This window comes from Rhipicephalus microplus, chromosome 3 (genome assembly GCF_043290135.1).
Source record: "Rhipicephalus microplus isolate Deutch F79 chromosome 3, USDA_Rmic, whole genome shotgun sequence".
Classification (NCBI taxonomy): Eukaryota; Metazoa; Arthropoda; class Arachnida; order Ixodida; family Ixodidae; genus Rhipicephalus; species Rhipicephalus microplus.
The window spans coordinates 285,847,695-285,870,485 of NC_134702.1; the positions used below are offsets into that span (position 1 = coordinate 285,847,695).

At 46.1% G+C, this 22,791-nt stretch overlaps 1 protein-coding gene across 3 annotated transcripts; it reads left to right on the forward strand.

Moving 5' to 3' along the window:
• Positions 1–9,325: 9,325 nt before the first annotated feature.
• LOC142804308 (uncharacterized) lies at positions 9,326–22,784 on the forward strand. Of its 3 annotated transcripts, none has more exons than XR_012894581.1 (4): positions 9,326–9,610; positions 9,669–9,768; positions 10,137–10,291; positions 21,912–22,784. XR_012894581.1 is itself a non-coding variant. In XM_075891097.1 (3 exons), the coding sequence occupies exons 1-3, from the start codon at positions 9,327–9,329 to the stop codon at positions 10,236–10,238; spliced, it is 486 nt and encodes a 161-aa protein (XP_075747212.1). In that variant the 5' UTR covers position 9,326; the 3' UTR covers positions 10,239–13,261. The 3 variants fall into 3 exon arrangements, 1 of the variants encoding a protein (XP_075747212.1); XR_012894582.1 differs by lacking the exon at positions 21,912–22,784 and adding an exon at positions 12,640–13,261; XM_075891097.1 differs by lacking the exon at positions 21,912–22,784 and having other exon boundaries at positions 10,137–13,261.
• Positions 22,785–22,791: the final 7 nt, after the last annotated feature.

The following is a 22,791-nucleotide window of genomic DNA, read 5'->3' on the forward strand; positions in this document are numbered from 1 at the left end:
GAGTAATGCCACAGGCGTAAATGACTTCAGCTTTACCAATTTCCGTAGCTGTGGTGATGCAGAACGGCAAGACCGCTGCCCCGCCGTGGCTAAGGTACTCGGCTGCTGACTGGCAGGTCGCGGGATTGAATCGCGGCTGCATGCGGTGGCTGAAATTTCAATGAATTCGGAAAGGCTGTAGGCCCGTGTGCTCAGATTTGGGTGCACGTTAACAAAAATCCCCTGGTGGTCAATATTATCGGAGCCCTCCACTACAGCATATTTCATATTCATATGGTGGTTTTGGGACGTTGAACCCCACATATCAATCAATCAACGGCGAGAGCACTGGATACGGGCCATTGCGAAATTCTTGGGTAAGCACAGGCAATCGCACGAGAAAGTGTGACAATGTAGGTCTCCTGTTATTTTTTTGAGTAGCCTTTATGAAGAACCATGGTGACCTTGATTATGAAGCTGAGCAGAGCCTTTGACCGCGGTGTGCGCTGTGCCACAGTGGACTGGTGACGCGCGCGATAACATCGCACACGCTGCGAACACCAATAATCGGAGGCCGTTGCCACCAGACTGCATCGCACACCTAGGTTTTGAAAGTTCCAAGAGTTGGCTTTGATTAGCAAAGGCGAACACGTACGTTATACAGGCAAATGTTGGTCGTTACCAAATTTAGGTTTTTCTTCTGTAAGCCTCCGCTATTACCGGAGCTATCTCGGAGGACTCGGTTTTGTCTTTCGTTGCACACCGTGAAAGTTGGCACGCATGTATTTTCTTTTGCAGTATATACAAACGAAAGAAGGCCATCAACAGAGCATTCTAGGATGCATAATAAAACAGCTCAACCCAAAGGAAGTGAGAGATGGATGTAGAATGCAACTGCAAAGGTGAAAATTGGCGGGGCCATTCATGCCGGAATAAGCCAGCTTAATCGGGCACTTTTTAGGTATTTGTGCATCATATTTCGAAAAATCACTCGATAAAGCAGTTGTGCCCACCGATTGGTAAATGGCAAACGAGGTTCCAATGCACAATTCTGGTCCTTGTAACAGCGTTCAGAATTAAGACCAATTTCACTTACAAGCGCATAGTTTGTAAATTATTTCAACATGTTCTGTTCACTATACTATAGAATGAGGACACACCTAAATACACACTCACAACTGATCCCCCAACAGCATGGTTTTCGCAGTGGTCACTTTTATGTCACAAAATTAACAGAGCTTGGGTGCCTTAGATAACGAATTAGTTGTAGACGTGGTTTTCATACAGTAAAAAAAAGCTCTTGATGTTGTTTCCCATTCCGATTGTGTAACCCCTCCTCTGTAATGCCTTATTGCTCTGAGGATACTGTGATGAATAAATAAATAAATTATCAGAAACGTAGCTCGCGCATGTACTTTTACTTCATCGCTTTGGCAACAAGTAATTGTATGCCTAAATTTGCGCATCGAGGCGTTGCAGAACGCTCGTCGATGTGCTCGCCTCTAACTCGGTGTCATGCGACACTCGCTTGCACTTCACTTGCGAGTTGCAGCTTGCCGAAGTATGTGAAACATCTTTTGCATTGTCCCCGCAGTTCACTTTAATGTGTTTCCTAATTTTATAAAGTGAGGTTTGATTGACGGAAGCAGCTTGCCAGGTCCCTGATTTTCAGTAAACCACGCCTCAATAACAACAATAGAGAACGGCTTGTGCGCGTTCTCTTGCAGACGGCTATCTGCACTTCCTAGTTATGACCAGCGCAGCAATGAGGGCACTGGTGGCGGTGTTTCTTGCAGCGCTGCCTCGGCAAAGCGTGACGTCTAAGCTAAAACTCACATGACAAAACTTGCAAACAATGACTCCTTCAGAGGACGTGGACTCTTTGAAATCGCTGTACTCTTTTGCGTATGGTACCGCAAATCTGTCGTCTTCTTCCCATTTCGCTCATTTGAAATTTCTCTGGCGTGCCACTGGAACAGTACGTCATGTGAGCATGTAAGGGTTTCGCTGAACAGTCTTTCCACGCTTGACACTGACTGTCGTGGCTGTCTGAAATGGTTCTGTCTCGTGGGCTGGTGCGAGAGGTAGCAGACCAACCATACACACTCGATACTCCACGTGACTGCAACCTGCTCCAATGAAATTTCTTCAGGGGGGCAGTGCCAGCAGTGGGTGGCGATGCCCAGGGCCCTTATATTCGGTGTTGTCAAAGCGTGCTAGTTGGTAAGACTCATCGGTTTTCAAAGCGAGAGGCCGTTTTTTCTGTGCTCTCGTTAGACTTTTTTCGCCCCTACTTTGCGCGTCCGTGCGTTCAGCCCTTTTAAGAGCTAATTATGGAGGCCTCCGAGGCTTTGGAGAAGCTCGACGCAGAGCTAAATACTGTAAAATATGATTCCGAGGACGCCCACCGCACTTGTAGGCGAATCTTTACAATCCTGCTCGCTGAACGTCGGAAGCAGCTAGCCGAGGCGCTCCCTCAAGAACAGCACAAAAATGCAGCCACTGCAACTTCACTGCGCACTCGTGCGCAACACCAAAAGGCGGCACTAAAAGCCCAACAGAACATGTATCTGCATCAGCCGCTCATGTCGAACAGCAGAAGCTGACGACCGCGCCAGCGTCTTCCAAGCTGAAAAAGAAGAAAAAGACGAAGCGCAAGATGGTACACAAGAGACCCCTCGAAGCTCACAGAAGTCAACCCCCGAGCTGACGCAACTGAAATATACACGGATACTTCGTCAATTTCCAAGCTCCTCCTGGGAGCACTACACACCGCTCTCCTGCAGCAACGAAAACGAGCGACCCGAAAGGAGAAGATGCTCTGTCCCTCTCTGCCCCCTCTCCCCTGCTGGCCACCAAAGTCGACATGACCTTCATGCCCCTGCCTCCCCCACAATCGTGAGGAAACGTGGCGGCACTACAAACTGGTGGGGGAGAAGGCAAACTTCCTTGGCGCGTCTCGGAATGCCATCGTGGCGTTTCTGTCTGGATTCGCCGACACCCAGCATGTCCACGTGAACTAGACACCCGACCTTGTTGCCGTGGATGTCAACCCTGATGCTTACCCGTCACAAATCGTCCGAGTACAGAGGGTTTACTTCATCAACGTCAAGTGCAAGCTCCCCAAGGACGCCACCTGTGTGGGCATCGTCTTCTGGTTCGACAAGGACTTGGACGCCGCTGACATCACGGCCAACATCAACTCGGCCGTTCCGGTTGTCTCGTGTTCACGCTGTGGCAGGTGCGCCACCATCACTTTTGATGGGACTACCGTACCATCCAATGTTTCTAGAACTAGAAACGTTAACGTTGTTTTAGAAACGTTGGTACCACCAACGTTGTTCTAGAAACCTAGTTCTAGAAACGTTGGTACCACCAGAGGTTTTCTTTCCAAGCTGCAAAGGCCGGTCCGTCCGCGCCTGCCGCGGCCCCTACAGTGCGTCTGTTGAGGCCACTTCGGCCACGCCACGGCGACCTACTCGCGTTACTAACGCTGTCTCCGCTGCGGTGGCAGCCAGTTAGCACCGTGCCCTGTGGAGCGCCCTCGCTGCATGAACTGCAGCGGCCCCCATCCGGCTAACGAGCCGTGCTTCCCTTTGTAGAAGATTCAGCGCAAAGTCGCCGTCATCATCGCCTCTTCGGATGGCCCCATTATGCGTTTCCAAGCGCTGGAGGAGGCCAGGACCACCGTAAACAAGATCAACAAGCGTGGAAGCGTGGCTGTCGTGAAGGGCCGCTCCTTTCGAGACACTGTCGCCGGTGGTGGCCAATCGGCGTTGGCATCCGCCCCTTTCCCTGCTAACAGTGCGCCTCCTGCCTCTACGAGAACCAAGACCGCATCATCCCCTCCTCTGGATATCGCGGCCCCCGAGGTCAACCCGAAGGACGCGGTGGTTAACGTACTTGTGGTAGCAATCAGAGCAGTGATTGTGTTCCTGCCGGCGGATTCTCCGGTGCGTGGTTTGCGTGCCGTGGCTCTCGCTGCACATGAGGTCATGGTCTGAGAATTAAGACGACAGGATTACCACATTAAAGCCAAGTTCATCAGGACTCTCACCAGCAAGTTGAACTGAACTTCTTTTTAATTTTATTTGAACTGAACTTTTTTTTCTATGCTTGGGGTCGTGCCCAAGCATGGAATGTTTTGTGCCCAGGCTAGTGTTTTGTGCACTCCTATCCTTTTATGCACCTCATTGGCTCATCCTCTTCTTTGGCGAATATAATTCCCCGGCATTCTCGGTGGATTTTCCAGTCGTCTGAGCGTTCTCGCGGTGGTTCGGGTGAGCGCTGTGTGAGTAGGATCGAATGCGATTTTTTTTCACCTCTTCTTTTGCTTTTACCTTGCCTATCCCTTTTATTCCCGCAACCTCTGCCCTTGTGCCGACCTGTTGAGGTGACATCTAAACGATAGATAGTAACGGGCGGCCCTTTTTCTTGTTTTTCTTATCATATATACTTAGAGAAGCGTCCTAGTTGGCACCGCTGTCGCCTGGCGCACCTTAGCGTCGCCATAGGACGGTATATCAAGACGCCTTCGCACGCTTCTGAGTGCCTACATTCATGACACCTCTCGTTTAGTGGACGACAATGCCGTTATGAAATGCGCAATGGGTGCGGTCTCCGAGATGCTGTGGACGTGCGGTGAACTTTAAATTTGTCAAACCAGATGGTGTACAAATGAGAATTTTGAATTTGCCCTTTAGATAAAGAACGAAAGCAGACCATATCACCCCTAAAACTGCTGTTTATCGAATAACTCCGAATTGACAAAAGTTTTACCAGCGAATGTTTATCGGATTTTTTCAGATAAAACTGAAAACACGGAACCCTACCCGTACATTATGCAGTCCTAAAGCATGTAGCCATTGCGATGTCTGCAATTTCAAGAAAAATTTTTCATGTACCTATAAACAGATTCAAATCCTACACACAAACCACAACCTCCTCTATAAACTTACGACCTGCTCATGCTGCCACTCCCCGGTCGCCATATATGCTTTTGCTTCTTTATTTTTTTAGTTCTTAAAGTGCCACAGAACGCCTCTATGGAGACGCCATGGCGCCACAACTTACCCCTGTGCCTTTTCTCTGCTGAATTTTTTATTTAACCCGTCTCTGTCATTACCACAGATGTCTATCAATCCCTGCAGGTATTCCTTGTTGTCGGCTGTTAATACTACATTATCTGCAATCATCAATGCTGGTAATGACTGCTCAATGTGTTTTCCTTGCTTGGCAAAAGTAAGGCTGAAGTCGAGTCGACTCCCCTATATTTTGGCTTCTAGTCCCAGGAGATACAGCATAAATAACAAAGGTGACAAGGGACATCCTTGTTGAAGCCCGCGTTGTATCTATATAGGTGCAGATACGTGTTTGATAACTACCTTGTTACTTTTATAGATATCCTTTAGAAGATTATTATTCCGTCTTCCACATCTAGCAAGACTGAAAGTTGGGCCAGTTGGTGATACATTATGGGCAGAAACAGCACACAAACTCACGGGACGAAAAGAAGAGACACACACAAGCGCTGCTTTTTAACTGAAAAATTTATTGAAACATACAAGTTATCTGAACACATAAGATAAAAACGCACAGAACATGCGCAGAGGGCCGGCGAAGGATCGTGTCGACGTCATTAACAATGTTTTGTGCTACGGGTAACTGCGCAGGCGCGGCATATTCCATTCAAACAAACATGCTACGGATTAAGATTTCTTCTTTTTCATGTAAAGATGTTGATGTCTGGCTGACACAGGACTCCCCTTCTTTTTTGATGAAGAATGCTTCCACTAGTTCTCGTGTGATCTGATCGCTATGTTTGAAGAGCACTGTCGTTTCACTGAACGAGGGCCTGCATCCACACTTGTGGCAGTGCGAAGGTAAATTTGCGTACGTGCTGGTCTTGAAGGTTCCGGAGTGTTCTTTTAATCGTACGTAGAGACAACGCCCTGTTTGCCTAATATAAACCCTTCCGCATGTTAAGAGAATTTTGTACACCACCCCTAGTGTACAGAGTAGTGAGGCGTCTCTGTGTTTAACACCGCATTTATATTAGCTAGAGCTCCTTTTATCGTGCTTTTTGTTCACCATATATAGGGCACAATTTTCCTAGTTTGGTTTTTGCTGAGAATAGAACCTGTACATCTTCAGTTGAGAGTCAACGCTTGTTTGTGTCTCTTCTCTTCGTCCCGTGAGTTTGTGCGCTGTTTCTGCCCATAATAAATTCCACATCTAATCTGTCCAGTATTCTACACAAGTCTTCTTGAATCACACTACAATTAGCTCCCTTCATTTCTAGAAATTCCAGCCACATGGGCCTGTGTTCTTTTTCTACTATTTCAATACAGTGCATCAATGAAAACAGATTGTCCTCCAACATTCTTCGTTTACGAAACCCATTTTGTAGTTCTCCCAGCACCCCCTCCTTCTCCACCCATGTCTGTAGTCTTTCCTTTACTATCTGCGTCAGCAGTCGGTGAACTATTGATGTCACTGTTATAGGACGGTAGTTGTTTAAATCGGCTTTGTCCCCCTTTCTCTTATAGATCATGCTCATCGTGCTTAGTTTCCACCCGTTTGGAGCTTCACCATCCATTATTGCTTTGCTCGCTGCCTCTCGTATAGTTTGCTTAGAGTTTGGCCCTAGTTTCTCTGTTAGCATGATTGGGATGCCATTGGCGCCTGTTGATGTGCTATTAGGAAGCATTTTGTCTGCCCTTTCCCACTTTCGCGCTCCCAGTCGAGCCACTGAGATAATTGAGCATCATCGTCTGTACGGTACATGCAGCCTTTTCTTGGTGTTTAGCCCCGCCGCGGTGGTCTAGTGGCTAGGTACTCGGCTGCTGACCCGCAGGTTGCGGGATCGAATTCTGGCTGCGGCGCCTGCATTTCCGATGGAGGTGGAAACGTTTTAGGCCCATGTGCTCAGATTTGGGGGCACGTTAAAGAACCCCAGGTGATCGAAATTTCCGGAGCCTTTCACTACGGCATCTCTCATAATCATATGGTGGTTGGGACGTTAAACCCCGCGTATATATATATTTTTCTTGGTGTTTAAACTTTTCAAAATCCCACGTATATATCCATCTTTCTTGGTGTTTAAATTTTTCTCTCATCATTGTTTTTATATATTCCATTGCCTCATACCCTTCTAGTTTGACCCCTTGAACTGCAGTTATAAACCTTTGTTTCATGCTTGTCTTATTACTCACACAATTGAGATGGTTCCAAATATTTGCAGCTGCCTTTCTATCCTGTTTGTTTACTTCCGCCGTCCATTGGGCCCCCTTTCTTCTAATCTTGCCACTGATCATATGGGACGCTTCCCTTCTGCAGCTCAAAAAGTTATTCCATTTTCTTTTGACTTCATCTTCCGGTTCACCCCTCTGTTTAGCATACCTGTGTTCTCTGGAGGTTTCCTGACGTCTTTCTGTGGCTCTTTTAGCTTCATCATCCCACCAGCTTTTGGGTTTGTGCCTGCTTTTCCTGTTTGATTTGACTCGTACCTTAGCAAGCTATAACTCAAAAAATCGAGTTAGATTTGTGTAGGTCCTCTCTGTTTCAGTATCCTCGGTGACCATTTTTCCAATCTCTTTAGCTACTATTTCTATTTGGCTTTCTGAATAAATATTACCGAGTGGTTGCTCGTAATGCTATCTTTTCAGTTTCATTTGTCTTCCAAAACTCAGCTTGATACATTTGTGATCCCTACCTAAGCTTCTGGACCCATATCCATATATGTTCATCAGCCTTAGCCAATCTTACATCCTATGTGACATTATAGAGTAATCCATCGTCGACTGCCACCTTCCTACCTCCCATGTTATCTGCCCTTCGCATTGCTCGGTGCTATTGCAAATGAATAAATCATGCCTTTCACACATATCCATTAGCATTCTGCCTGTAGGGTCAGTATATCCATTCATACTCTTATATCCTTGCTCTACGTGCGCATTCATAATCGTATTTGTCTATACCACCTGTCAAAGAGTCCCCCTGGTTGTTTTTCCTCGTTACAAGCTATCCTGGACCCCGAAAGGCTCGCGTGCCGCACAGAAAAGCTACTGTGCGTCCTGCAAGTCACCAATTTATCTCATGGCCTAGCCTTCCATCGAAGTGAATGCTGTCTCGTTGAAAACCACCCCACCTATGCACTTCTCTGTTTATTTCGACCACCTCAAAGCTTTTCTCTTGACTCATCCACCATATATTTCTTGGTTTGCCTTGACAACCGCTTTTTGCAGGTTGCAGTCACGCACCGTTACCTCCGGTATCGTGCACATCACTACCTGTACCTGAGAAGAAATGGCGTGCATATCATCCACCCCTTTCATCAGCGTGGTCGCTAGTCCTGCCGTATCGTCATTTAAGACGTCGTTTAAACCGCCTGAAATGATCACGATGTTTCGCCTATCAGCTGTAGTTTTGAGTTTTGCGCTCGCTTGCCTCATGACTGCTTTCAGCTTGCGTCCTGTGAACGTCCCTACTCCCACCCTCTTGTCACCTCTTACCCCCTCTTTGATTGCTTCTGCACATCGATTTAAATTCGAGTTCCCAGCGATTATCACATGCTGTGACTTTTCAGCTGGAGCATCCTGCACCTGGGAGTTACTTGTACCTGTGGCGCCAGCTGCTTTGTCCCCTCCCAACCCCACCACTACCTCGCTGAAGGTGGGTTTTGTGATCATTGAACCTGTTTTTTTTTTCAAACTTGCTTGCTCTTTCTTCTCCGCCGTTCTGGTTGCCGGTGCCCTACTGTTCTCTCCGTAGGCCGTTCCTCTGTTCACCTTGGCTAGTGCTTCCTCGGCGGACTTCAGCCTTTCTCCCATTGCCCCCGTTTTTTCTTGCTCTGTCGCCAACGCAGTCTTCGGCTCGTTGATTTTCATCAGCGGTTCACTCTGTGGTGCAATTATATACATATTCCAAATCCGGACGGAGGTGTTCTGTCGGTGACGTCAAAAAGTAGGCGGTCCGCAGCGGTCGCGAGGACGAGGGTAAGCAAACAGCCAATCAGGGAAAAGAAGGCCTGCGTCATCATTTTGACGTCGGCTTGGGGACCGTATAGCAAAGTGAAAAGTGTTTGTAACGTACTAAAAAAATGTTTCACTATTATTTCTCACTATCAAAATGTGTTAGCACTAGTTTTACAACGTTGAATAAAAAATATAGCGCAATCCAAACGTATTTATCTGTTATTGTTTTGAAATGACGCTAAATTTAGCGGGACAGTAAGTAGTGGCGCTAGGTACAACTCCGTTTTAAGCAGTTGCTGTTCCCATATCTCCACCACTATTTAAACCCAAACGGCGCAACTTTCCAATAGGTTGGCTCAGTCGAGCGCAATCATGGCGGAGGGCAACGGCACCAGTAGCCAACAGCAGCAGCGGCTCACCCGCGTTTCGGAGACTCAGCGCGCGCTGGTGCTCGCCTTTATGGACGAACATCCCCAGCTCGCGGCGGAAACCATCGAGCTGCGGCGTGGCGTCACTGTCGACGACCGGCGGCGGCTGTGGCAAAATCTCAGCGACGCGCTGAACCATGAAGGGCCTGCGCAGGAGTGGCAGGCCCGGTGGCGCAGGCAGGTGCAAGAGGCCCGCCGGGACGCCGCCGCCATCAGAGAGGCACAAACGTGAGTGACCGTCGAATGGCGCGGGCGATTTGTTCTTTGACACGGTGTATATTTTCAGGGGCACTGGTGGGTGTAGGCTGCCTGGCTTCCGCGGCCGGGTTCTACAGTCGACTGGGATGACACGCTTCAGTGGCGTCTCTGGTCTCAACTATCAAGAGGTAAGCACTCTGCCGCCGCCTTATCACGAGTTCCTGAGCGGTGCCATGACAGAGTTTGATATATGAAGGGGCGCCTTTAGCGAAACCTTGTTAAACGGGCAGATAGCGCAGGAGAGATAATTCAAAAGCAGGTAGGTTTATCAACTGAAATCTCAGTTTGCAGCCCTTGCAGTACAAGGGGTATTTATTTATGATAACAGACATGCAATGCCTGCGGGCAAGTGCATGCACTAAATGGTAATACATGGTATCATTGACCACTGAATAGCTGCAAAACATTTCCATATATGTTTAGCAGGTAAGGTTGTAAAATAGTCAGAGTAACGAATACTCACTTTCTGAAGGATTACGCTTACGACGCTTTCCAGCAGGCGGATGTTCCCACTGCTGCCGTGGAAATGAACGTGGAGGCCACTGAAGCGGCTGCAGATGGCAGTGGCACAGTAACACGCAAGCATCTGAGAACTTAGTGCTTTATTGAGCGCAGGACCAGAGCCTTGAGCAAGGCGACAAAGTGCTCAAGGTGAGTAGACCCTTTGTTTACATTTTACATAAGGGGCGTAAACATTCTCCATGCTCTATTATGATGACTGAAACCAACTTGGGCTGTAAATAAGAACCATGCATTGTATTGAGGGCTCGGTATCGGATATCTGCAGTGATAAACTGCCATGCAAAAGGTTGGTTAGCCCTGAAAAGGGCTGTTTGATGGTGATAATTGCATTTGAGGAGATGAATAAAGAGTAGTTCCAGCAAATGTTTGTTGGTCCGCACGAAGAGGGCATAGCTTGTACACGAAGCTTCACACTTTCAAAGGATGCCATCAGACCAGTAGGCACATGCTATGGCCGAGGGCCTTCTGCGAGAAAAGGATATAAAGTTTAGTTTAATTTTTCGTCATGCGTTCAATGTTTTTACTTGTCATCATTCATTATTGATTTGTCGGTTTGAATATGTTTAGATGCTGCTGTTCATGTTAAATTTTATACGCTTCGGGAGTTATATACATAGTTTAGTTTGTTTTTCGCCATGTTTTTAATATTTTAACATTTTATCACTCATTATTGGTTCAGTGGTTTTGGTATGTTTACGTGTTGCTGTTCATGTTCTACTCTATACGTTCTTTGTTTGCATTTAGTACATATTACTAGATATAGGTTAGCATTTACTTTGTACAAGGAGTACAGCATTTTTGATGTTCGATATATGCGTTTCTCAATTTATGTTCGAGCTGCTCCAGTGGCTGTATTTTTTCCCCACATTTCAAAGGTGTCTAGTCATTCACACGGAGACCACGAGCGTATAGTTGACATATTCTGTAAAGGTTACTGGCACTGTGATATCCGTATTGCCCCACTATGTTTTCTAGCTCTCTGCACTTTTTATGCTGCCTTACCGCATAGTGTAGGAATGTGACATCTTTTTGCCTCACTCTGTTTTGCAGCTCACTGTGATATTTTCATTTCAGCACAATGAGGCTAAGGTACAACAATTAAATTCTGAGCATTTTTTGAGAGCACGAAGCTACAAGGACAATAATGAAGTTAATTTTGTTAACAGTTGCGGTGTTTCTTTAGAAAGCTTTCTAGAATTGCTGACTTGCGGTCAATGTGTGTGGAGTGAAAAGGGGGCTTTTATGTCCACAAATCTGGTGTTTGCATCGGATCTAGGGTGGCACCAGTTTTAAGTAATATTTTCCTGGGACAAGTCGACGCGTCCGTTGCCAATAAATTGATAAATATGTCCTGCTGAATTTTTCCTTATTGTGATGAAAACCGACAGTCAGCATATCATGAGAGCTGACATATTAAACTTTTTAAAGTATTCTGGCCATGGACTCAAGTTTTCAGGCAGCTATGAGCTGCCTGAAAAAGGAGAGCTTCAGTTTCTTGATATTAGAATGCGGTTTCAGGAGGAACATTTGTGTTGGCGGTACAAGCCCGGATTCGTAAAGGGTATCTTGTCGTTCACCTCAGGCCATTCTAAGATAGTTAAGTCTAGCATTATTTATGCTGCGCCGCGGAGTGCGCTTCTGAAAACGTGGACGTCTGCGTTGAAAGAAAGTTTCATGAGCCAGGTTGAGAGGCTGAAGTTGGCGGGCTACCCTGATACGGAAATCTTGATGAGTTGTCAAAAGCTAATCAAGTGGGTCAAAGGCGTAAGTGATACGCACAGGAGAACAGAGCGCATGCGCAATGAAACAAAACCGGTTGTGGTACCCTACGTGCACAAGTTTTCACATTGCTTGAAAAATGTGGCCAGTAGGTTTGGGGTACGCGTGGTGATGTCCGCTCCCAAGAAGTTGTCCTCCATTTGCTCCCGCGTGCATAGAAGAAGTTCGGGTCTACGAGATACCTGCTCGTACTGTCCAGAAAAGAGAAAAAATAGATATGTTCGGTGTACATCGTGTGTTGTATATATGTTGCCATTGTCATGTGGGGGGGTTTACATAGGACAAACCGGGCGGTGCATTAACGTTCGACGAAAAGAGCACTTAACCTCTTTAACGGCCGCCGGCGGGTTGCTGCCAGCTCATTGTAGAGAGTGTGGCTGCCAACCTTTGGCAGATAAAGCCACTTGTTTGTTTGGACATCGAGATAAGTGCACCAGGGAAGTGATGGAGGCTTTTTTCATTGAAAAGGAGGGGGAAAGGTATGTAAGCAAGCTGTCTGTGGCCCTTGGTGAAAAAGAAGTTCGCTACCTGGGTTCAACGCTGCCACGTTAAAGTGATTGTTAGTTTGTTGGGGGCCGTTCCGTAAGTTTTTGGCAAGTACGAAGGCGCATTCTTTGTGTTTTTTTGTGGTTGTTACACACGCGTTGATTATCAATATGATAAAACTTGTTTCATACTTTGTTTGCTTTGCTGCGCAGACGCCTTTGGTTGTCCATGTGAGCGGATCAAATGCTTGATCTATGTGCTCCTTACCTGGCTCCCGCTCTCTGGCTCCTTACCTCAGCTGATGGCATATCCACAACATACTCGTCTAAGGTCCAGTCATCCGCATGCAACGCAATGTTGTGGAGAGCAACGCAAGCATATCTGATTTGCACTGCCCGATCGGGGCTGTAGAGCATCGTTCGAAAGTGCTGCAAGCAGTGGAACTTGCTCTTCAACACTCTGATATATCTTTCCACAACATTGCGCATAGATGCGTGCTCCTTGCTTTATCGGCCTTCGGAGGTGTTGGGCGGTTGACTGCCAGGGACTGGAATTAGGAGCCATGGCTCAAGGGGATACCCTGCGTCTCCTGCAATAGAAAAATAAAAGTTGAGTGCTCTGCCCCAGTTAGTACACATTAACGCTTATCAAGCAGATATTCGCCAGGCTGCGGATGTGCAGCTAGGTGTGCACGCAGTGGGTTGTGTTCCCACACCCAGGAGTCGTGGCACGAACCTAGGAATCACGAGTCCATGACAAGGATGCGCAGCCACGCGTTGCAGGCCTGCGATGAGGAGCGATATAAAATACTACTGCAGTTATGCTCCAAAGAAATCTTTTTTTTTCTACGCATATGCAGGAAGCAATGCTTACTAGTAGAGTCATTGGTACAAGAAGCTTCACTTAGAAAGAAACACAAGGTGTAGCAACTGAGGAGGGGGGAGGGGGGTCAATGACCACTCCTCTGCGTCACACATGGCTACGAATTACACTGAATGATCGATAAGTGAAAACCTACGCCTCGCTCTTGGGAAAGAACACCCGTGAATGCCAAAGCCAGCTCATGCAATTGTGATTGTAAGCACTTTCGGGTTTGAAATACTTCCCTGTTGTGTATATATTTCTGCTACGTCTGCGGCCTATATCACTGATTACCTCCAAAATGCACTACTCAATTGCGCATGCATGCCAGTACAAAAATGGCAACTGGCTCACGCACATAACACTTGCCACATATGATAACCGAGGCCATGCGACCCACCAACTGGCTCGCACCCAGTTCCACGCAGGTTCTCTTTTATTCGTTGAGTTATTACTTTTTTCGGCTTGGACGCCAAAACTGAACAATTGCTTCGATGGGCGAGTAAGAGAGGATTCTAACGGTACTTACGATCATGACGTTCAGGGCATAATAGCCCTTTCTGGACATGAAGCTCGCCGTATCGGCCAGTCTGAATTCCACTGGCTTGCGAATGGTGACCAACGTGCCATCGACACATGCCGGCACGCCTGGTATGCAACCGCGTAGCACAAACTCCGCCTTTGCTTCATCTTTAGCAGCTGTTGTCAGTGGGAAGTCCGCCAGCTTTTTCCTAGCAACCACGGTGATGATGGCCTGTGTCACCTTGTTGGTACTCACAGCCGGCTGAGACTTGCCGATGTGCTCCTCGCGACCAACGCTCCTCTAGAAGCAACCTGTGGCAAAAAATCGCAGCGCGCACAACAATTTCCTCTCTGTGGAAAGGCCACTGGCTCGCTGATATCCGATGATAGGGACAAGTTCGTCGAACAAGCTACGCACTGTTCGTTCGGACAGACGAGAACATTGCCGGGACTCTTCTACAGTGAATTTTTCAAATGCATCTTTAACCTCGCTTCATCGTATTTGCTCGGCTGCAGCTGCCGCACAGGCGAGACGAAAAACCGTGGCAGTGAGAAACGCCATGTTGTGTAAGTTGATTGATTTGATATGTGGGGTTTAGCGTCCCAAAACCACCATATGATTATGAGAGACGCCGTAGTGGAGGGCTCCGGAAATTTCGACCACCTGGGGTTCTTTAACGTGCACCCAAATCTGAGCACACGGGCCTACAACATTTCCGCCTCCATCAGAAATGCAGCCGCCGCATCCGGGATTTGAACCCGCGACCTGCGGGTCAGCATGTTGTGTAAGTGCCCGGATGCTGAAAACTCGCGAAGCCCTTACATTTCAATCCAATCCACGCCACCTTGCAGCCATTTCTATCCATCCGTTTTTTTTTCGAACGGTCTTTCCGACCGTTCCTTCGCCTTCCTCCGAAAACTGGAGAAAAACAGTCACGTGACACCTCGACCCATGTCACATAAAACGTCACAGCATTCGTCATGGCTTGAATGGGCCAATCGCGTGCCACTAAATGGAACAGACCGCCTCCGTCAGGATTTGGAATTTTTATATAATTGCACCACAAGGCAACCATCATTTTCTCCATTGTGCCTCGACCTCATATTGCCTACACTTGGCAATGTGAGGTCTCCATTTGCGTTTGCACTTGCGTTCATTTTTTAAACCCACCCGGCATCCTGAACATATACAGCCTTTTTTAACCATGTCTTTTTGACACCAATTGTCCTTATGAATTTTCCCACTCTATAATTACAAAGTACGGCGTACGACGAATCCTGCACGAGGAAAAAAAGGGAAGTCTAAGCTCTACTACAAAAAAAATTGCGTGTTCGGTGTACGTGCACCTCCCTCACGGGGTGCCAAGGAAAAACACACACATAAGTAAACACCTGGTAACTGACCCCCGAAAAAGTCGTACAATGTAATAAGTGCTACAAAAGTTTGAACTTCTGCCTTAATAATTATCAAAGCAAGCTTAAAACATGATTGATTGATTTGTGGGGTTTAACGTCCCAAAACCACTATATGATTATAAGAGACGCCGTAGTGGAGGGCTCCGGAAATTTAGACCACCTGGGGTTCTTTAACGTGCACCCAAATCTGAGTACACGGGCCTACAACTTTTCCGCCTCCATCGGAAATGCAGCCGCCACAGCCGGGATTCAATCCCACAACCTGCGGGTCAGCATCCGAGTACTTTAGCCACTAGACCACCGTGGCGGGGCGAGCTCGAAACATTCAAAGCCACTTATCTGCGTAGTCGATCGGGAGCACTAAAAAAAAATCACGCCCATCCACCGTGCAAGCCCGAACTCAAGTTCCACCGGGGGTAAGTCGTAGGGGTAAGTCCTGACGGCATCTGGCGGCATCTGTGGTCCCTACGTGCCAATGTTTAGGCCCATAAGCCTCCGTAGGGGTGGCACCGGAGAGCAGGTCGTAAGTTTATAAAGGAGGTCGTGACCAAAAGACGAGTGTAAATAGAAATAAAGGGCAACAACTTAGGGAGCTCTAATCCTCGATCGCCCACATCTTTAATATTCTGGTGTTAACTCTGGATAACAGAAACGGAAAAACCGCCGCCTTTCTGTCATTACTCGTGCAATAGTCTCGTGTACTCAAATGGTAGAGGTAGTGGCATAGCAGTAAACACCATTATCAACCGAGCCCGTAGCCAGGAATTTTCTCGGAAAGGTGTGTGTGTGTGTGTGGGGGGGGGAGGTGGCATATGTTGTAAGCTTTGAAAACCCCGCACTTCTATCATTTGCTCTCGGTGAAGCATCCTACACTCCATTCGTATTTCGGGAGCTCTATGCAGGATCGGCTGAGTTTCTCCTGACTTCGCGAAACTCGTGATCTTCCCGAGCTCTGGCGACATCCCCTTATGAACGAGCCAACGGTACGAAAAAGTCAATCCACTCCTCAGCGTGCTACATTTCATTAGTTACGATGGAAATATTCATCGCGTCCAGGACTGTCAATTTAGTTGGTCGGTGTTTTCAAACCAGAAGCATCTTCTCTCATTTGTTTGTCGTTACACTGAGTGCAGATGTGCGCCCATGCAATACAAGTGTCAGAAACGTTTCGTGATGGTATTTTTAGAGGCACGGAGTGTTCGAATCCATTTTGAAGCTTTTAATGCCTGCACTAAGTCTCTTTTAGAATAATCAGCACGATGGCCTCTGATATCAGCACCGACCGAGCGTCTTATAACATCGCGACCCCAGCTAAATCCTAGGCCACTTGTTAATCATCAAGGTCAGCCAGTACATTCTAGCACGCTGCTCGGCCGCTGCGCGTCGTCTTTGTCGTCATAGCCCACTAACACCCGAGCATGTACAGTCGGCTCTAGGGGCGAAGCCCCTAAGGCCGTGGGTCTGTCTCTCCTAGCTCGTGGTACGTGACCGCCTAGTTCGATGAGTAACTTAGCAGGTGTGGACGGACGGACGGATGGACAGACAGACAAATAGACGGATGGATGATTCACGGTTTACCAATACAAACCCCAGAAGCTTCGCCCCATTCATCATCATTCACTCCGTGGATATGCTGTGATTTTTTTGGCTGGATGGTATACTTCGCTAGTTAGGACAGGGCATGCTTTGCCCAAGCTAACTACACCAAGTTGGGGTAAGGCTGAGGTAATTAAGCCACATCTTAAGAATACAGTGCGAATGAAGCCATGTAAAGCTAGAACCAGGCTAGCTAAAGCATGCTAGTGGATGAGCTAAGAAAAATATGGTAATTAACGTGACGTTATTACACTAAGTAAAACAATGCTTATTAGCCTTCACTAATATGATAATTAGTATCCTGATAATCAATATTACGGTCCCATACGGATCATGACCTTGGGAATCGTGCCCGAGATAATTGTTTTTCAATTGAAGGTTTATTAATGAAGGCAAACAGCTCAGTGTAATGGTCGTTGAGCCTCAGCCAATTGGTACAATGAAATTAAGACAGAGCTAATGTGGTCTTCACTTCGAAGCCGACAACGCATATTAGTAGACGACGAACTTAAAAAGCTGTAAGTATTTAGGTTATCACAAGCTCCTCTATTGCTGCAGCCTTGCACAAGTAGTGAAAGATCACCAAATTAGTTTATATGCAAAGAAGCTCTCACGCACCATTCACTGCATCAAACTCTTGACAGTCACATTGTCACCATCACAGTCACGAGTTGAACTCGGGCCTTCTCAGAATCAACGAGTTTGTATCCGAGTTCACGCATCAATCAGTTCGATTGACAGACGCCCGCGATAAAGGTCGGGTACGCCCACCGCATTTGCTCTTGCCGAAGAGCAGTACTCACGTAAAGCGATTGATTTATCTATCAGCTTTATCGCGAAGACTATGCACAGACGCACGCAAAAGTAGAAGTGATATCACCACGTGGCCGCGATGTCTGGCATTGAATTTTACCGCGCTCACGACATATCTAATTACAGCCCCGTTGCCACCAAGATGCGAGCACCTGCGCCTATATTTATTTGCAATATTTGATAGACGCGAGACGAGCAGCACGAAAGTGCTGTGTGTGCACCCTTACTGCCTTCGAGGGTGGAAATTTTCATGCTGCATGTGGAACAAAAGAACCTGCCCGAAAGAGGACATACGCCCACGAACACACCTGTGGGAGGTGCGTGTTGAATTGGCAAAAAGATAGCGCGACAATCACGCTGACATCGTTGCACTGTTAAAATATTGCCTGAGAGGCGGTGCTGACGTGATCGAACGTGGTGTTTCTTAGATAACTGCCGCACAAGTCCCACATGCGTTTCCAACGCCACGCGCGTTCCTGTAGCCATTTTTATCAATGCTGCTATCCTGCGCTCCGCACTGTCTTCATGCCATGGCCACCACGAGCGAGCTCGGAGCAAACTCGTCTGCCCTAGAAGCTCGGGACAACCGATATAGCACCCCTGAATAGAGAAATAGCGTGGGCACCCCCTACCCCTTTGGCTATGGGCCTGATATCGACCACCAAGGGTCAAAAAATAGATTTATTTGACCATGTGGAGCGTATGCTTCACTTTCTAGGTCGATTTTTGATGCCTTTTGTAATTAGTCTGGACGTCAACATAAGTATGCTGTCAAGTGAAACTGCAGCTAAGAAGTGAACTAAAATTATACACTCCTTCGGAATTGCCAATCTTACTACGGAAGCTACAAGATTAACAAAAAAGAATGTGCTACTTGACTCGACATAGGGTCAACAAAAGTATATTATCTGTTTTTGGACTTCTAACAGCTCCCGTAAGCGATGTCTACCAATTTTTTCTCGATGCCAAATAGGCAAAACAAATGTGAAACCGCAGCGGAAAGCCGTATTTCACAGAATCAGTGCTGTAGGCTTGGAAGTGTTTCGCTTCACCGGTGAAATTTTTTCCTTCATAGGGCACAGGGCGCAAAACGGCGCTTTGACTACACTTACCTTTCTCCTACGGGCTAAGGATGTACCCCAGGAAAATAAGTGGCTGCTTACGCCACTGTTTCGCTCACATATTCAGCCGATCTATTGGGCATGCATGTTTAAACAAAGAACCACAATGCAGCATGCGAGGTATTTTTTCTTGAGAAACTTCCAGAGTTTTGTATACAATCAAGCATTTTTCCAGTTAACTAATGAAATGGAAAACCAAATGTGCAGGAAGTCCGTGGATTGATGAAATGCTACTGATAATGTATAACACAATAAATAAAATGTACCATGGTTCTAGGAAAAGCTGTTTATTCATATATATTATGAAAACCTGTCTACAGAAATAAAAAAATTACACCGCGGGAAGGTGTTGTACGTTCTCAAGAATCTAATCTCGGAAAAGAAACAAACACCACCCCTGTGGTTTCATACTAATGCGGAAACCTTATCTGGCAGTGATGCAGCGAATAAAATAATTCAGTACTTTATGAGCAGTACGAATACAAAAGTGATATTGATGTTATCATCATGATCCGCCTAACCACGCTCACTGCAGGACAAAAGTTCTTGCATGCATTGTCAATCAACTCGGTCCTGTGCTTGCCTATCTCCACTGTCCCCAGTGACTTTACTCTCTGCACAGTGATATCATAGGTACTACGACAAAAACATACCCCCTGTGTTATTGCCTTATTTTATTATTTTTATTTGTAGTACTGTTAGCCCTGTCGGGCTAATAGTGATACGTAGGATTCCCAGCTTTCGCTGAGCTGATCCACAAATGTTGGCCACATGCACACTCAAACTTGAGTTATGCGTGATAGTAACAGTTAGATACTTCATTTTCATTACTCGATGAATTTCCGTACTCCCGATTTTGTAAGTAAATTGTGATGGTGACAGCTTTGTTTCAACATTCCTGCAGAATGGTTTTTCGCAGTGAATTGGCATGTCGTATGCTAAACACCAATCGTAAATTTTGTTTGATGATTCATTTAACAGTGGTTGTTCATGGGCACTCCTAACACGGCAAAATAACAAACAGTCGTCAGCAAAGAGGCGAACTTTAATCTGTGGGTTACATTACCAGCAATATCATTGACATAAAGCAAAAATAACCGGGGTCCTATCACAGAACCTTGGGGCACCCCAGAGGTGACAGACGAGCAAGCCGAGTATTCGTCGACGATTTTCACAAATTGGTGCCTATTACACAAATACGCCTCTATCTATTTTATGACCATGGGACGTATGCCATACGATTTCAGTTTCTGTATTTTAGTTTCACCTGGCAGATTTTATCAAACGTCTTAAACAAGTCAAATAACATGAGCTTGCTCTACCTGGTTTATAGCATTTGCAATATACTCTATTGTCTCAATAAGTTTTGTAACTATTGATAAACGTTTGAGAAAACCATCTTGCTTGAAATAAAAAAGTTTTTCTTCTGCGTACTGGGCCAAATATTTGCTAATGACATGTTCAAGTAGCTTACATGCAGTGCAAGTTATAAATATAGGATGGCAATTATTTACTTTTAGTTTATCTCCGGCTTTAGAGATTAGAACTACGTGGCCCGTCAACCAATTATCCGGTAAGGTGCTTCTTGCAAGAGATGCTGTATATATTTCAAATAAAAGATCAGAGACCCATGCACAGTAGAGAAAGGCACTCGGTATTCTATCGGGACCAGATGTTTTCCTCACATCTATAGATTAAGCAGGAGCGCCACAATTCCTTCTTTAGAAATTATCACATGACTTGTTCGTTCTTCATTTACTTGAGTGTCTTCAACAGGACATTCCCGTTTGGTGGAAAACACAGTGATAAAGTAGTGGTTAAATGCCCCAGCCATTCCTACTGGTCCACTACAAACTGCGCCATTGACTATTACACTTTCTATTTTTGATTTCCAAGAAGACAAGTACTTTCAAAACTTTTTTTTAAGATAATGGACTATGTTATCAGCCAGCGTAGTTGAAAATAAATGAGTTCGTGCATCTTTCAACTCTCCGTATTTGCGCGCTAAGGCCTGAAATCGTTACAGCTATGTGAGAAATCTTTTTGTGTGCACGTCGCAGTCTGCGTTTTAAATGAATAATATTGTGAGTTACCCACGAGTTGTGACGCTCAACTCGTTTTACTTTTCTCGGAACGAAACTTGATAAGCGGTCTGATGATACAAGAGATTTAAAGTACTGCCACATCCTGTTGATCTCATTATCACGTGCAAGCATGTCGAAACCGACTTCCCTGGCATCCAAAATCGATGTGTCGTCAGTGCGTTGAAAATCATACACAGAGGCAGCCCGAGCTTTGTTTAGCGTTTCATTCATCACATTGACAACAGCTACTACTGATATGTTGTCTGATATCCCAAGTTCAACAATGACATCATGACTGAAAGTTTTATCTGACAAGAATATTAAGTCTAGATTTCAAAACAATGGTCCTGTATTCATGCTGGACTATTGACTACTTGAACAAGGCTATAATTAACCATCAATTTTAGCATTACTTTCGCATGCGAGCGATTCAAAGAACCTGGAATTCTATTAGGCCAATCAACAACCGGTAAACTAAAATCACTCATAAGTATTATTGTCCTGTTTAAATTCAAGTTTGCGTTTAAATAGGCATCAATTTTATCAAGAAATTCTAATTAGCCTGTTGGTGCTCTGTATAGAAGAGCTATAAGTATTGTCGCTTCGCTAAAGAATAACCTACACCATACACTTTCATGCTCATAGATGTCCGGTAGCAATTCATACTTCAATGTGTTTTTTTATCAGCAGGGCCACACCACCGCCTCTGCTCGTACTGCCCTTCTGAATAACGTTGTAGCTTACGAGGAATATTTCCTCGCGGCTAATATCAGCGTGCTACCAAGTTTCTGTTATTCCTATAAAATGAGGGCCTAGTAGTAAGTATTCTAGCTGTTTCGTCAACATTTATGAGTCCTGTTTCCTTTATATTGATTGTCTGTATGTCTTCATTGATGTTATGTCTAAAAAAGAAAAATGAGCCCCTAAAATATCCCGTCTTTCCTTCATGAAAACGTGCCAGCGATATCATTTAACTTACAGCGCAGCATCAATTCATTTATGCGTCTTGTATAGCGATCGCAGTGGTGTCATGTAGTGCTTTGGTTATGTTGTTGCTTGCGTTTCTTCCAGACAAAGAAAAATGGAGGTCATTGGCCTCGTCCTCCGCCTGCTGCTGATTCGCTGACAGCCAACATTCCGAGCACCGCTGAAGCAGTCGAGGGAGGCGTTATCGCGAGGCCGCTTGGGAAATTCTGTGCCGCACTTGAATCGGCTATCTGCATGGCATTGTTCGCGTCATCGGCCCATGCTCCCAATCAAGCAGGAAGTGAGCGAGGATGTTGAAGCAAACAAGCTCGATCGCGAGCCAAGTGCGGCGTCACACATGGTCGGCTCCCATTGTTGCTCCGGGGTGCGGCTTTTGTAGTGTGCGGGTTGATTTACAGATTCCCTCTTCTTAATTACTTCGCCAACACCGTAGAAACAATCCCGCATAGGCCGGCACTACTACAGAAAAGTCGCTTATACTCGCTCACGCTTTTTTTTTCAGGCAGAGCATTTACTCATATAGACTTTATACAAAATTTTCATCTGTTCGAAGAAGCTTCCAATTCGGTGCCATGTATACGAAGCTCGTGTCGGAGCCGTACAACAGTCGTTGCTATAACTTCTTGCTTGCATCAGCTTTGATAGTAGACGATTGAAACCTTAAGGCATCAGAGGAGTGTGTAAGGACCTGCACACATTACGAGCATTTCTTAGTTATTACGGTGACAGTTATCGCGTGTAATTAGCTGCCTCACAACGAGAAGAAGACACAAGTTCGCCAGCTATCGACATGTAATACTGTCTTCTTGAACAAGCTTGCGTACGACACGGTAAGACACAGCGATGCCAGTAAGAAAACGCAGTTAAGATATTTGCTAAGACACGTTGCCGGGCTAGTTGGTTGGGGTTCATCATGTATAAATGTATAGCGCACCACGACAAGGACACAAAAAGAGAGACGCAC